The 16,421-nt window shown below is 37.1% G+C and overlaps 1 protein-coding gene across 4 annotated transcripts in view; it reads left to right on the top strand.

The window, feature by feature from the left end:
• LOC136027308 (uncharacterized) overlaps nucleotides 1-16,421 on the top strand; it is a 64,584-nt gene extending 48,163 nt beyond the window's left edge. For 2 of the 4 annotated variants that reach the window (XM_065704421.1, XM_065704424.1), the window contains exons 6-7: nucleotides 32-222; nucleotides 16,261-16,421. In XM_065704421.1, the coding sequence (XP_065560493.1) occupies nucleotides 32-211 (180 nt within the window). In that variant the 3' untranslated portion in view covers nucleotides 212-222; nucleotides 16,261-16,421. Of the gene's footprint in view, nucleotides 1-31; nucleotides 223-4,069; nucleotides 4,180-8,541; nucleotides 8,676-16,260 lie in introns of those variants that run through there. The other 2 variants (XM_065704423.1, XM_065704422.1) reach the window with 2 other exon arrangements.

Genomic DNA, 16,421 nt, shown 5'->3' with positions numbered 1-16,421 from the left:
TATTTTATTTAACTTATTTATTTAATTGTAGTCGACATTTAAGCATTTTGAAGAAGTAAATGACACATTTAATTTCGTTAACGGAGAATGGGTATGTAGAGAAGGTACTTCAAAAGATGAAATGGTGGAAATCAACGCTGAAGAAGAGGACAATATATTCATGGACGATGTCACGGTTGTAGACCTGGGAGACGTTGAAACGTCTGCTTAGGTAGCCTTAACGTAAGTGTAGTAATATTGTTCAACCTTGTTAATTGTAATTTTCTCAGACGCTTGGTAGTCATGCCTGAAAAGAGAGGAGAAAGCACCAGAGAATTTTTTGAAAAAAAAACTCGTCAGCCAAAACTTTTATAAGGGTCATCTAATAATGGGCCTTTTGTGTTGTTGATCCCCCCTCCTATACCCACCAAAATTATTTTGCTTCTCCTCCAAAACTGAAATTTGTGTACATTTATGTTGTAATTAATACAATGGATTTAACTTTTTTTTCTTAAAGTGAAATGCTGGTTCAATTTGCGAATTTTTGTTTGTACTTTTTGTTATGCATAAGAAACGGTTATCAGCCCACTTGGACGTTTCATATCCTCGTGGCGCTTATAATAGATGTTCAAGAAAGCTCCTGTAACTAACGTTGCTGTTCGTTGCTTTGTATTACCTTGGTTATTTTGTTACACAAACGTTGCTATTTTTTTTAATAGATGTTTATTTTGCTGTTAAAAATGAGTTTATTTTTTCGCCACTCTGTAATCTGATAATAACATTTAATCTTGCGATTTTAGATCTTTGAATGACTTTTAACATTGGTTGAATAACCACATTAAACCTGTACTTCATTCACGCTCGTTGCTCATTTCTAATTTAAGTTTCGGGGACTTACGCTCTTGTGGTTTGTTTTATGAGTTGTTCCTTTCGAACTTTCTGATTTCTCACTTTTGTCAGGTGTTTTTGCCTTGTGGTAAATTGTCTGTTTGAATCCTGTGAGTGTATATCATACCTACCTTAAGCAAGTGTAAGATCGTCTTGTAGATAAAAATCAAGATGGAGGGCACTAAGCTTTCAAGTACGTATTTACGAAAGGGATTTATCAAGAGGAAGTGAAATTATAAAATTCAAAGTTGCGGAATTCAAAGGAATCATTTGCGTCATAGTTCTGTTTTGCCACAAGCTGCGGGTTTTGCCATAGGTTTTGTGTTCAAAACCGAACTTGTATTTATAGTAAAACAAGATTGGTGTAATTCTGAAAAGGGACCAGAAAAAACTTTTAACATTGAATTAATCATATTTGAAAACATTGATTTTCACGTTTTTGCATTCCAAAAGCCAAAAACTTCTGAGGACAGTATTATCAATGGCAGAAGTTGAATGTCCTTGTATTTTCCGCAAGAAACTGTGTTGGACGGGTGTCAATTTGAAGTTTAGTAAAGGAAATCTCAATCCAGGGTAAAGTTCAAGTTCAAAATTTAAATTTTGTGACAAGAAAATTAATTAGGGCAAGTTATGGCGTCACTTTGGCCTAAACTAATTATTGTAGAACTAGATTGAGTGAAGCAATCAAATTTTATATTTTGAGATTTTCCATGTTTAAGGACGCCTATATGCTTATTTTCAGCTCCTAGGCCCCTTGACCCAGGGAGTTGGAGTCTCTACTGCTTTTGATTCTGGGTGTATAATTGTGCGCTTTTCCTTAAACACTGCTGAACCAATTGACAAACTTTATCAATTGTTCATTTAGTAGAAAATGACGATTTCTTTGATACAAGATCGAAAGGAAGACTAATACAATATACCGGGGTATATGAGAGTGCTGTTATTAACGTTAAAAGTAAATATTACTATTTGGTGGTAAAGTATGGGATAGAGTGATACTGAAGCCTAAACTCTAATCAACAGGTAAAACAACCTATTCAAATCATGACTTGCATGGTTATATCTTTGTAACCTGCAGAAAACTGTCCTGGATGGGAAGAAAACCTTTCGTTTCAAAATTTTCTTTTGAAGTCTCTATTCAATCGTCACTTCAGGCGGCAGCACTCAGTGCCAGGTGGGGGAAATCCCTCAAATATAACTGAAATGGTTTATTGTACGGGTTTATTGTACGCCATAACATAATTTTATCCAAATAAGAGACGAATTCTCCTAAAGCAAAAGATAGCATCTACACTTTCCAAAACCTGAAAACTGTGTTAGAAATCAAATGTACACAGGAAACAATTAGAAACTTGCTATTTTTCTTCTGGTGAATATTGAAATGAACTAACTATAAAACAGAAAAGAAAAAAGCCCTACCTCTTTAGGGCGGAACCTTTTTGACATTCTAACCAATTATGGCAATTCAGACCAAGGTCTTGGTTACATATTTTTGAAAATAATGTGAAACGTCGGTTGAAGCTGAAAGACATCTACTACTTTGCAACCGTCTGGGTTTATAGATGGGTCTTTGTCTGGCTGAAACTAATATTAATTAATGGCTTTTTCTTTCGAAGCGTAAAAGATTATCACGAAAAAAAAGGAAAAGAAGAAACAAGCTTCTAGGAACTTAATAAGGAGCAAAAAGAACATTTGACTCATAATCTGTACCATGGATACAACGATGAGTTTAGAGAGGAAATAGCAAGTTACGAAAAGGACAGTTATCTGATAGTTAGGGCCAATGGTCCAAAATTCATCATGTAGTAGTGTAGGGTTAATCCAAAGCTGACATTTATTAAGGGTGGCCACCTTCTTAGAAGTTATAATAATAATAATTTATTTTTGACCCGCTACAAAAAATCAAAGCGGAGTATCAATAAAAGAAACAAAACAAACACTACACAAAACAGAAAAATCAAGAAACTAAAGCAAACGAGTAAGGCCTCTGTGGGCGGGCAGATATTTATAAGTAGACTGGGGTATTTTGCCAGCAAGCTCCGTGAGCTTCTAACCAATATCCGGGAAACTATAAATAGATATGAGGCTCCTATTCCTATACCATGGAGGCAGATACAATAGAAAACGGGAAAACCGGAAATAATAAGAAAGAATTGAACTGATATCTTTTTTATGAAAAATAGTCGCTGGAAAAGAAACTTTCCAGGAGCAGCTGCGTCTGAAACTGAAGAGTCTAAAATTTTGCATTGTAGAAAATGGATGGAACAATTAAGGAGTAGTATGTGAAGTAGTATATATGAAGAGGAAAGCTAAAAATGCAACTAGGAATATTAGTGAAAACGCTCTAAGCTTGGTAGAAAAGAGGAGGGGTTTGTACGAGAAGGGTTTGAGTCATATATCATATTATAATTAAGAGGAAATGGAGGTTATGGATAAAGCTGTCAAAGATCTGGAAGATGGAGCCAGACGATGTAATAGTAAGGTATTGAATTGGCATGTTAAAAACTGAGATGAAGTAGTCAATCTCGACTTGTCCCATTTAAAAATAGTAACGGGCTTCGATTCGTGATAATGAGAGATGGGATGAAAATTTTGATAATGTGTTAAACCGTGACAAGTTACAGGAGATGGTATAGACAAGAATGAAAAGGTTTGTGACAGTTGGGAAGTGGATTTATTTTGCAAGGAAGAGTTAGAGACATTACTAAAACAATTAAAAAATATCAAGGCCTCAGGTTCCGATAGCTTGGTAAATGAGGTTTTGAAATATGGTGGTTGTGAAGTTAGAGATAAGTTACTAGTATTATGAATGGTATTTGTTGAAAAAGGAGAAGTACCTAGGGATTTTAGGAAAATTTTAATTAAACTCCTTTATAAGAAAGGTGATAAGAACGAGTTTGGCAATTACAGAGGCATTAGTCCGGTTTCTGTCGGAAGCCAATTAATTTGTATGATGGTGCTTGTTAGACCTAGAAAAGTTGTAGATAATAGTCAGAGCGCCAGATTCTGTATCTCGCTTATTTCGATTAGTACCCATGCCGGAAGGTACAAAAATGTTAAGGGTGGATCCCATGGTAGTCGACCATGCTGAAAACGAATATCGTAGGGCGCATGTTCGCCGTTGGGGCGTTTCTGAGATATAGGCCAAAAACACCAAATTTGGCCTATAATGGGGTTCAATGATTCTAATTTTTTTTTACAGATAAGATTGGTCAAATCCAGCGTACACTTACATCAATAGAAAGAAGAGACTTGGGGCTACACGAATATGATTTTTGTTTGTAAAAAAAAAATAAAAATAGTACACGTTTTACTGAAGTTTTAAAAAAAAGTCAGATTTTTGTCAACAAATTTCTAACAGAAAAGCTAAAAACTCGAAATTTTTTCAAGATAAAGTATTTTTTTATATTAAAAAAGAAAGCCCGTTTAATTCCGAACACATTGAGCTAAGAAAAAAAGTTTAAATTATTATATCTGGGGGGTCTGCAACTTTTTTAGCGAGTGTACCCGATAATATGAATTTTGTTTAGTAACCTGCTACCTAGCGGGAAGTTGATTGATAAGCTAAGCAGAAGAAATTGATAAGCAGAAGATCAAAAAGAAAAGTGAGTCAGGTACGCCAAGATAAAAAAAACAGTTACTTCAGGTTGATTCAACATTGATTCTGAGGCAAATACTGATTTGCTGATGGATGATAATGAAGAATATGACACAAATTTGGAAGATCAAAAAACAATTTTTAAAGAAATAGAGTTTTTAAAAGCACTTTTTGTGTTGTAAAGTTGGCTGGAAAAATGAGTGTAAATTTTTTTTTGCAGAAGTAAGAGACTTAATGAAAGTAATTTACAAAATTAAATATCACAAGAAACTAGGTGATACTGACTAATTTAGATTTGTAAGGACTGATAAAAAGGCATGTTACATTGATCAATCAGATTTAGTATTGGAACTTCCAGTTCTAGTGAAAATGCTTGTCAAATGGAACATCTTTGATTTGAAATTGATTTGTCAATATTTAATCTAACATCTTGCTTTTCCTTCATGAAGCACCAAACAACCATGCAACAGTCGAAAAATCTCTGCGAACGTTCACGGCGATAAGTAAAGTTGTCGGATGTGACGATACGGTGGTCACGCAAGATCTCTTCATTTATCAGCTAGAACAGGGAGTGAAAAGTAAATACCCGGATTACTTCAAAAACGTAATCCTACGGATGGGAGGCTTCCACCTCCTGCTCAACTAACTCAAGGCAGTTGGTAAGATAATGGACAGCTCCGGACTCAAAGAGATTATAGCGCAGGCAAAGCTGCTGCTACCTGGTACATGCGAAAAGGTATTTCAAGGGAAAGACTACTACCAAGATATCAATGCCTACTGCATACTGTACGAGGTCTTGCTAGCCCTCTACTGGGAGTCCTTGGAAGCGCATTACTCCGAAGCACAAGAAGACTTATCCCGTCTGGACCAGCTGGGTAGTGCCATTGAGTTGTTCAGGACTTCATTGGCAAACGGTGCTAACACGCAAATTGCACTTCAGGAGGCAAATGATGCCTTAATCACTTTGGTTCCCATAATGAATGTCTTTGAAACCCTTCGAAATGCGTCACCCACGTTTGCTTTCTGGCAGTAGTTCTTGGAAATACTTGAAATAGCGATGCAATTCAATCATGCTGAACGTGACTGTGACTGGGAGTCTCATTTGACAGCAACTTCTCGGATGTTGCCATACTTGGTGGTGGATGACCATCCTCAGTATACAAGATGTCTCATACAGTACCTATATGACATGCGAAGTTTACCACAAACCTTTCCTGATGTACACAGAAGGCTCATGAAAGGATACTTCGCAGTGAAGAGAACGCACACCAGGTTTACGACCACCTGTTCCGATCAGATTCTGGAATGTACAGTGAACAAGGATGCAAAGACGACGGCCGGAATAATAGGAGAACAAATGGATGAGAGACAGACTAAAGCTTGGATTCTTACCTTACTGATTTCCGCTGCCATCAGCAATGGTTTCCTGCAAGTAGTCAACGAGACACTGAAATATCACGAAGACAATCAGTCGACGACGACGCGATTACAACTTTCACGAGATAGAGTTCGAGACATTTTCACTACATGTGGCAATCCGTTCAGCAGAGTGGACTTCGACCTAGTGGATATTGTGACGTCAGAAGTTATGGACGATGAGAAGATTGTTTCTGATATTACTTGCGTAGCCACAAAAGGAAAAGAGGTGGTTGAGGACTTTCTGTGCAGCAGGAAAGAAGATGTGAAAAAGGTTGTACTCCGAACTTTCCCTTCAGAGAGAACTCAGAAAGTGAATGGTGTCCCTAAAACCGATCTCCTGAGCTCTGAGGTAACAGCCTTGAAGAGAATCATTACTGCTCAGTTGAGCTACGGCGAAGAAAAGGAGAAAGCCGTTGCAAAAATCCACACAAAAGAGATTCTTCCTTTCCCTCCATCCATTTTTGAACATCTTCCGCAACAAACAACCAAGACATACTCTGGCTGAAAAATGAGGGTGGGGAACAAAGCTGTGCTGCTGAACTGGCTAAGAAAAAAAGGAGGACTTCCAGCTTGGCCGGCCACTTTGAAATCCAATGAAACAACATCAGCTACAGTACACATCATTGACCTAATGTCCAAGATAAGGTCATATCGGCCTGCGAGGTTTGAAACAGTCAAATCCTTCGTGGAAAGATTGCTTCTATTTATTTATTTATTTATTAATACCAAATACGGTAAGCTTTCAAGCTAGTCGCAAAGCAAGCTTGCCGCATAATTCAGCAATGTCTATCATTGCAGAATTATCTTCCAGTGGGTATTTCTGAAGTCCACATTGTTGCACATCGGTACAACGGGCTGTTTGGGAAGCTCACGGACACCGGAGAGTTGATCTCCTTGAAATCAGCATGCAGACTCCAACGAGGGAAAGAGAAAAATCCCCAGATTTCCGCTGTTAGCACAATTGAAGAATGGGATGCCGTACTTGCGAGCTCAGCGTCTAAAAGCCGGTTCCTCGAAATTTTGTATGAAACCTGGGAGCAAATGAGTGATCAGCTTCCGAACGCACTCAACCTTTTTCTCTCAGGTGGGTTCTAGGAGAGATTCAAAGTGTCTCTGGTCAAGCGTGGCTGCTGTCTAACTTTACCAGACCGCGTGTCCCCAACTTTTGCCTCAAAATGGTGTCTGTGACGGAGCAGATCAAAGATGCAGAAGGGAAGCTTTCAGTCGACGCGTTTAGAGAATTTTACGACTTCCACCTTCTGACGACACCTTCGAGCCATGCATACGAAGAGCCATTTTCGCTACATGGATAATCTTGTCGTCAGTACAGGCTCGGCTGAGCATTCCAAATCCACTTCTCCTTGGATGGAAGATGGCTGAAGGGGGAGTAGATGCGGTCGTCTCAAACTGTAAAGAAGCATCAAGCCTGGAATCTTACTGCAGATGCAAAAGTGGAAGATGCAGGAAAGACTGTCGCTGCTCAAAAATGAAAGGATGCTGCAGCTTATGCTCCTGCAGCAGAACGAGGAGGGCATGAAGGGAGTCTGACCTTGCCCCATCTGAATTCTCGGAAGAAGAAAATGAGGAATATTTGTGAAAATTTTATTTGATAACTTTTACTTTTAATTACAACAGGTCCCTAATCAGTTACTGTTACGCAATTTTACGGGCAGGCCGAGTAAGACAACTCCAATGCGCTGACTGAATCCATCTGTGAAGTAGAAAATTCTTTTATGTAGTAAATAGCTCAGTCGTATTACTGGCAAATCAGGTCCCAAAAAGGTAATTGCAGACGCCTTAGTACACCAGAAAACATATTCGTCCATTCTATAAAAAAAAAAAAAAAAAAAACTTTTTTTAGTCAACATTTTTTTAAACCTATTTTTATTTTTAAGTACAAGTTAAACATTTTAAACAGTTAGCAAGTTTGAAGTATTCCTATCCTTTGAAGAAAAAAAAATATGTCCCTTTTATGTCCTTATCTCACGATACGGCTAGTGATCATTTCAGTGACACTACAAAAAAAATCGCAGAACTTTTAAAAATAAAAATAGTTTATATGTTTTTATCTCAAATTGTACGGAATTGAATGCGCTTTTTTTTTCGAATATGAAAAAAAAATTGTTATCTTGAAGAAATTTCGAGTTTTTAGCCTTTCTTTGAGACATTTGTTGAATTTTACAGCACTTATTTTGAAACTGCAGTAAATAGAGAAAAAAAATAGTGTTTTTTTTTATTTAAAAATCATATTCTTGTAGATCTAGATCTCTTCTTTCGATTGATATAAGATTACGCCAGATTCCTCAACCCAATAAGTCGCAAAAAAATCCTGAATCGTCACACTTAGTTATAGGCTAAATTTGGCGTTTTTGGCCTATATCTCAGAAACGCCCCAACGGCGAACATGCGCCCTACGATATTCGTTTTCAGCATGGTCGACTACCCTAGGATCCGTCCTCAGCATTTTTGTACCTTCCGGCATGGGTGAGTGCACGATACAGAATCTGGCGCTCTGACTATAAAGTTATGAGAGAGGAACAATGTCTTAGGAAGGGGAGAGGATTCTTCGACCAAATTTTTATTCTTAGATTAATAATTGAAAAATGCCTTAGTCACCGGACCTCTTTTATAGATTTTTTAAGTCCTCAGTTTTATAGATTATGAACAAGCGTTTGATTCAGCTGACAGAAAAGCTTTAATGAAGGTTCTGTCTTCGTATGGTATACCAGATAATTATATCAAAGGAAGTAGTGCTACGGACAAGAACAACAGATAAGGAATGAGGTTAGTAGCTGGTTTTGTATTGATTCAGGAGTTAAAGAGGGTTGGGTTGTATCCCCACCTATGTGGATCATTTTGATGGACTTGATCCTAAGGAATACAGCAAGGGTAATAGGAAAGCATGGAATCAAATTTAAGGTAGAACTCGCTGAGACTTAGATTATTCTGACGATTTGAGCATCCTAGCTGAAAATGTTAGCAAAATGAATGACTTATTGGAGGTTTTGAGAGTTCATTAGTGCAAGAATAGCTTTGAAAATGTATGTTAAGAAGACTAAATCTTTTGCTATTCCTTTTGCAATTACAAAAGCATCACGAGACCGTGCAAACAATGAAATTGTGATCGACAAGTTTGAAAGCCACGCGGGAATATACAATCTTCTTTTCTCTTGTTACAAAATTCTCAGTAAGATGGATAGTATTGCAATATTGCTGCTAGCGATTTTGGCAATTTAGCTGGATATGTTCCTGATGGATCTGATATAAGGGTCTTTCGGTAGTCCTCTGGTTTTTTAGGTAGTCCTTATTTTTTTTTATATATTGAAAATTAAGGTTTGCTCTGAGGAGGTTGGTTCTTTTCTCATTAGAAATTTCCAACGCTTAAATTTATTTTTAAATCAATTAAAAAAAAACATTTTCCACAAAACCAGTTTTCAAAGAAAAGTAAAGAACTCCACTAAGCCAAGAATGAGCAGAAATAAAGTCAAATAATCTTCCAAGCGTAAAACTAACACAAATCACTATCAATAAATAAATGAAACTCAAAACGAACGTAAATTACAACAAATAGCCGAGTCAAACTAAAAACGAGCAAAAATTAGCATGAGCAGGGCTAATAACCCCCATGCCTTCTCAAGAGCAGAACATAATTTGCGCTTTACTGAAAAAAAATAATAATGACCGTGGATTGTCAGTTTAATTAACATATACAGATATTTATTCCTTAAAGTTTGGATTATGTCTTTGAGAATGAAAACCCTCCTACATCACTCAGGGCAAGGGTTGTAAGTTATATACCGGGTGCATTCAAAGTTTTTATAAGAAGTGTGTTCGAATAAACTTCGGAGGGGGTTTGTTGGATTAGTAATCACAAGTTCTAGCACCCTTTTAAGATTCAAAGTGATCGGAGGGTGGATACCCCTCGCCACACCTTGTATATTCCTGAAATACATCTGGTAGAAATTTTGAGATGGTCATTGTCGTAGAAACTTAAAAAAAAAGGTTCATTTGATTGGAAATTGAAAGGGCCTGTTTCAATAGTCAAAACTGATTGGAGTGCAATAAGCCCCCTCCCACCAGGCCCATCAATTCCCGAAACACATCTAATAAAAATATTTGAGATAGCCATTTTGTTAAGCGTAGTAAAAAGGTCTGGAAATTATGTCTTTGAGGATGACAACCCCCCACAGCCCTCAGCGCAAGGGTTATAAGTTATGCCCCAAGGGCATATAAGGTTGTTACGGAAAGGGTAGTCGTATAAAATCTGGAGGGGGCTCATTGCATTGGAAATTAGATGTTCTAGCTCCCTTTTTAAGAGACAAAGCACCCACTTCCCTCTTACATTGTATTTTCCACAAATGCATCCGATAAAAACTTTCAGATAGGCATTTGTTCAAAAATAGTCCAAAGATCATATTATAAGGCATTTGAGGTGGACAGAATCCCCAAGAGTTTGGGGCTAAGGGTTGTAAGTTGTGTCTTAGGGGCGTAGAAAGTTTTTATGGAAGGAATGGTCGTGTAAACTATAGAAGAGGCTCATTTGATTTGAAATGTGTTGTTCTAGTTCCTTTTTAAGAGTCAAACAAGATAAAAAGTAACTTGCCCCCCTCCCTGACATCCTCTTTTCTCAAAACGTATTTAATTGAAATTGTGAGATAGTCGTTTTGTTACCGATAGTCCAAAATCATATAACTGCGTCTTTAGGGCGGAGGACACCATCCCCAAGAGCTCATTGGCAAGGATTGTAAGTTATGCCCGGGGCATACAGGGGTTTTATAGAAAGTGTAGTCGTTTAAAATTTGGATCGGATGGAGCTCATTTGATTGGAAGTTGGAAGTTTTCTGAAAGATCCAGTAATCATGTCTTTGGGGATGTCAACATCCCTGCAGGCTTCAGGATAAAAGCTGTAAGTTCGTCAATTCGTTCATTGTTTACGCCTAGTATATGTTGTAGAGAAAGGTATTCATGTTTGGACTTTAATTTCCAAAAAGACGAAGGGTATTCAGGTGACACTTTCAAAAAATGCTAAGGGGATTATTGAACTAAATCAAAACACGTTATATGAATACGGATTGTCAAAAGTGTGCAACACAAAAATAAGTGAGTGTATTAATTTGGGAAATTCAAGAAATAATAATGACGGTGAACAAAAAGGCAATACTTGCATGCTTCCAATACTACTACAACTACCACCATTACTTCTACCACACTACTCCATTTACAGTATTAAAGGGAAATTTCAACTAAATCAAAAGACGCTATGTGCATGCACATTGTCAAAATAGCGTATCTCAAGAATTGATTTGGGTATTAAGTTGGATCTTTCAGAGGATACTTAAAGGGGAAGATCATTTCACCAAAACGCAATAGGTGCGTACTACTGCTAATACTGCTACCTGAAAAAATGTTCCAAATGAGTGGCGTAATTGCGTCAAAATTCTGGGCGGGGGGGGGGGGGGTAAAGCCGGAGCCAATTTTCTCAAATCAAATGAATATGACAGCGAAACCTGAAAAACGAGTGATATAGAAAGACAAAGATATACGGTAGTAAAGAAAACTGACCCATTTCTGTTGATTTTTTAATTATGCAATCTTATCTTAGTTTTGACAAGATTTTTTAATAAACTAAATTTTAGTTGGGGGAGGCAAACTGGGCTTTAGGGGGGCAGTTGCCCCTACCCCATACGCCCCTGTTCCTAATGTTTTCTTTATGTCAAATATCACCCACTGCTAGTTTTACAGGACCCCTAAACCTCTATTTTGAATTTACTGGGTTTGCTTGAAACTAAACATCCCTAGTCCCTCTTCCGGAAAATATATATTGTGCGCCCATCTTGGCTACAATTATGTCATCCGGTCCGGCACCAACTCTAGCTACACCGCTTCAAATGCAATGCAACCGTAAAGCTTTTGCAAGATGTTCATTTTTAGTTTTTATAATCATTCTCTTAATCAATTTGATAAAACAATTGTCACTGAAAAACAAAAGCCCTAGAGGCTATCGTTACAATCTACCATTGATGGTCATCCACGTCATTCATCTGAGCCAGGCTTCAAGTAACGGGCTAGTCATTCAGGTAAAAAGTTCCGTTTTGTGCAGGTGATCAATTTAGTTGAAGCTTGGATATTTGCTCTTGGTATGTAATATTTTTAGGATCGTTTGTAAATTTCTTGGTTAGTAGCTTTTTGCTGGATCAGATATTTAATAATCCTCATAAGACCCCAGCGCAATAATTTGTTGTTTTTTGGGTAAGGTTGCGGTTAAGCAGAAATTAGATAAAAAAAAAAAAACCTTTCGATTCTCGTGTGAATGCCCTCTCCAAATATAATTATTACTGCCTTTGCAATTGCTTTCCAACCGCTCTCTTAATGGGGTCAGGTGTAGCTCAAGGAAACTATAAATAAATTTGCGTTTTTTTTTTTAAATTGGCTTTATTTGGCATTATGAATCATCCATCAAGGGTAAATTCTTCTTTTCTCGATTAATTGCTAGCTAAGGATGAAAAATTCACTTGGTGTGCTTTTTAACGATCTTTCTTTTTGAACATGCTAATCGCAACCCACGCAAATTCGTCTCGTCCCATAATGGGACTGGATGCACACTTAGGCTATACAAAAATGTTCAATGATTTTGCGGGTATGTATTATTTTTGTGCTTATTTCTCATCTGCAGTTGGGTCAGAGGCTAAAACCAATTTATAAAAACAACAAAAACGAAAAATCACCGAGCTGTTGTATGGCCCCATTTGAAGAGATGGGGTCTTAGACGCAATTCTCGTGGGAGTGACCAATATTTTTGAAAATAGTGTAGAATGGGGTAATCGGCGATTTTTTTTTTTTGCCTACTATCTGGTTTCTCTTTTCAACAGAATATAACCGGTTCCCGTTTTTTTCTGTCTGCTCAATAGCCCAGTCTTCACCCCTCTCCTACTTGTAAGACTTTACAGAGATGCTAAGACACAAAATCTGCATACATGAATTAAATTTGGAACTTGTCTAGGCTAGGTTTTTGAATACCAGGTATACCCGAATCAGAAAGTTTGTCCTGATCGAGCTAGAATGAGACCTATTTTTCTGAAATCTTTTAAAGGTTGCAAGTAGGGTACGAGTGGGGCTATGAGACTGAAAGTACCTTCCTTTACCCTTGTTTGAGCTGTATATTCATTCTTGAAAGTTTTATCCACACAAACGTTTCCGCTAAGGGGAGGTGGCGTCAGTTGAAAGAAACTTAGGGGGGGGGAGCTTAATTTTTAATTTTTTTTTCAAAGTTTAAAAGGGTAATTTTGTTGTTTTTATATATTATTTTTGAATAAAAAAATTCGATGAGAATACCTCTAAAAAGGTATTTTTCAAAATCTAGGGGGGGGGGTGAACAGCCCCTCCTCTGTTTTTTCCGATACGATTTTAACTTGATTCAATAGTTTTTTAACTGAAAGTAAGGAGCAACATTACAACTTACATCAAACAGAGATTATTGCATATAAGAGGGGGTTATCCAGTGTTGGGTCAAGTACTCCAAAAAATTATTGAAGTATAAGTAGCAAGTACTCAGCCAAAATTGCAATTAAGTATTAGTACTAAGCACTCGAAATAAACTGTACTTAAGTACATAAGTACGTAAGTACATGGCTTGAAGGCGTTTTTTGCATGGTAAAAAAAATATGGTTAGGTCGTCAGAACAGAATCTGACATTAGTAGCTCCATTACATCCAGTGGAGAAGTGAAAAGGAGCTCAATTCTAGTACCACCAGGGTCATATTCAGGGGGGGGGGATACCGGTCCCCCCGAAATGCTTCCTCGACTTACAAATTCGTCTAAAAAATGCCCTAATCGTACTCGAGGCTGTTGAGAAAAAGTTCCTGGGAGGGTTTTTCGGTAACCCCAATATTTTTGGCAAATTTTTTTCTGTAAAACCCCCTCCCGGGTGAGAATTCTGGATACGATTCTGAGTGCGGACCCCCACAACAACTCAGCCTCAGCCATATTAGAACTTTTATTGCAAACAATAACACAAAAAATCGGCTTCTCATTCATTATAACAATATAAACTGTCTAAAAACTATACCACTATGGACGTTCATAACGACTTCATTGGGTGATTAAATAAAAAAAACAATACAAGTTTTTTCAACTGAAAGTAAGGAGCGACATTAAAACTTAAAACGAACAGAAATTATTCCGTATATGAAAGGGGTTGTCCCCTGCTCGACGCCTCGCTCTTTACGCTGAAGTTTGACTCTTTTTCACAACTCTACCTTTTAAAACAGTAAAAGACAGCGTATCCGCTGTCTTACCCCATAATTTGTTGGAATAAAGATATGAGAAAAGTAGCCATGAAACTTGTTACTAGCGTTTTGTTTTAGTGCCAGTCCATCGAATTTTAACTAATTCCAGTGCCGTAAGGTTTGAGACCTGTTTTTCAAGAATGAATTTATGTCAAAGCGAAAAATTTTTTGTGGATACGAAGAAACTACGGGTGACCCACTCTTTCAAAGACAATTGGCTCCTAAAACGTATTTTCAACTATAGAAACATTTGGAAGTACTGAATAGTGATAGCAGCCGAGTGCGCGGGAATTCTTTCGAGATCCAATGATAAAAAACCAAATTTTTGAGGGCTTAAAAAAATGCCAAGGAATTCCTGAAAAAACAAAAACCAACCTGAAGAAAGCATAAAAAAACACAACAAACATTGTATAAAAAGAAAAAAGAAAGGATAATCCAAATCCCCTGCCAATATCCCTAAGTGGAAGCATATGTATCAAAAACTAATTTTAATTCTTGGGAATCTTCTATTCATACATTAGAAAGGAATGGACTTGAAAGAATATTTGTTGGATTATGAAACTGAATTCATTTTCCCAAATTTTCCGATATATCAAACAAAAGGAATTCCTGGAAGTTTAAGCACTATTTAGTTTTTAACAATAGGAAAAGAAAGTCTTCAAAATGTGCTGTGTTTTCAGCAAAATGACGTGAGTAAAGTAATTTAGCGTTTTTTTTTTGCCCGCATCAGTAGGTCGCTCGAACTTAGCTTGTTTTTCACAACTCGTTTTCGCAACACACCAGTGAAATTCCATAGCTTGTACTTTCTTCGTTTTGAAAGTTCTTGGAGGGTCCCAAAATGATCTACGTTCAAACAATGTGTAACGCGTCTACCTTTCTGGTAAAATGTTGGCAGTGGAGGGTGGGGAAGGCTGTTAGAGGGCATAGAGATCTAACTCTAATCATATGAATCCAGATTCTTTAGATTATACTGATTTTAGCAAGGTACGATTTGCCCAGCATTTCTTCTAAAATGTGTTGGTAGAGAAAAAACCAATTGTGTTATTAAGTACCCTTACCCTTTGGGCTATGTGAATCTTACCCCCCCCCCCACCCCGCTGAAAGTATGTATTTGTGACTTTGATCATACTGAGTGAAATAGATATTTCAAAGTTTTGATCCGATGCCGTGTGGCATCGGTAAAATGGATTTTTTTTATTGAATGGCGTATAGTTTATTCTTTCAGTCGGTCCCCACAGATTACCCCCTTTCATTACCAACGTTCCTCATTTACACGTGTACGATACTGTTTTCTTGAGTTATTTGGTTATATTAAATGTTAACAATTAAAATTATTAATGTCTTTGGGTGAGCGTCCTAAACCTAAACGCGCTAACTACGTATTTGAGTGCCACGAAAGCTGGTATGTAAAGATTTGTGGTGTTTCTTATTACAAACCTCATGCCAATATTGTAGCATAAAATTTAATATTCTTTAATTTTCACCGTAGTTGACAACTAAGTATTTCTGAAATCGTTGGCTACAAATTTGAAGGTAGTCTTACAGTTCTTAAGTCCAAAATCTCTATGCGGGTATCCCAACCACGACTACCCCCGCCCAGAAGCCTTCTACCAGGTTCTTTCAATTAGTAATTTTTTAATAAAATATAATGCTGAATATTACATTAGGCCTATTAATAAATCGAAAATTATTTCAAACAGGAGTAAGTTGGGGAGCCCTCGGCAAAAATGAAGGGTTGAAGGCTTGAGATGTTTACCGAAGTTACCAGAGAGAAGTAAGAAAAACCGTCAAATTGGGCTTTTTCCTTTAAAAAGAGCTGGTGAACATATACATATATATTTTACCTATGTTATTTTATTAAACCATTTATTTTATCTATAAATAGAAAAAGACTATGGTCTAAGAAGTTATTCGTTAATATATATCTATACTTAAGCATTTTTGTGGGGGGCTCAGCAGCCCACTGGTTAAACTGGTGGATTTCCTCTTCTTTAAGTTTGAGTTATTTCTGTCGTGATACTTGTTTTTATCTATTTTGGCTGAATGTTTTATTATTTTCTAATTTTTTTCTTAATTGTGTTCTTTTTCTAGTTACGCCTGTCGTGATGGCCAGTGGAATGAGAGGTCCATTATCTCATCTTGGTATCCTAGTGCTATCTGTCATAATTTTACTTTTTGCTGCCACCTTTTTTGTAAAAGAGACTGAATGTAGTAGTATTTACAAAGATAAAGAAAACAAGATTGTAACCGAT

This window comes from Artemia franciscana, chromosome 5 (assembly GCF_032884065.1).
Source record: "Artemia franciscana chromosome 5, ASM3288406v1, whole genome shotgun sequence".
Lineage (NCBI taxonomy): Eukaryota > Metazoa > Arthropoda > Branchiopoda > Anostraca > Artemiidae > Artemia > Artemia franciscana.
The sequence above is the reverse complement of the archived record's forward strand: the minus strand, read 5'-3'. Positions and strand labels throughout refer to the sequence as shown.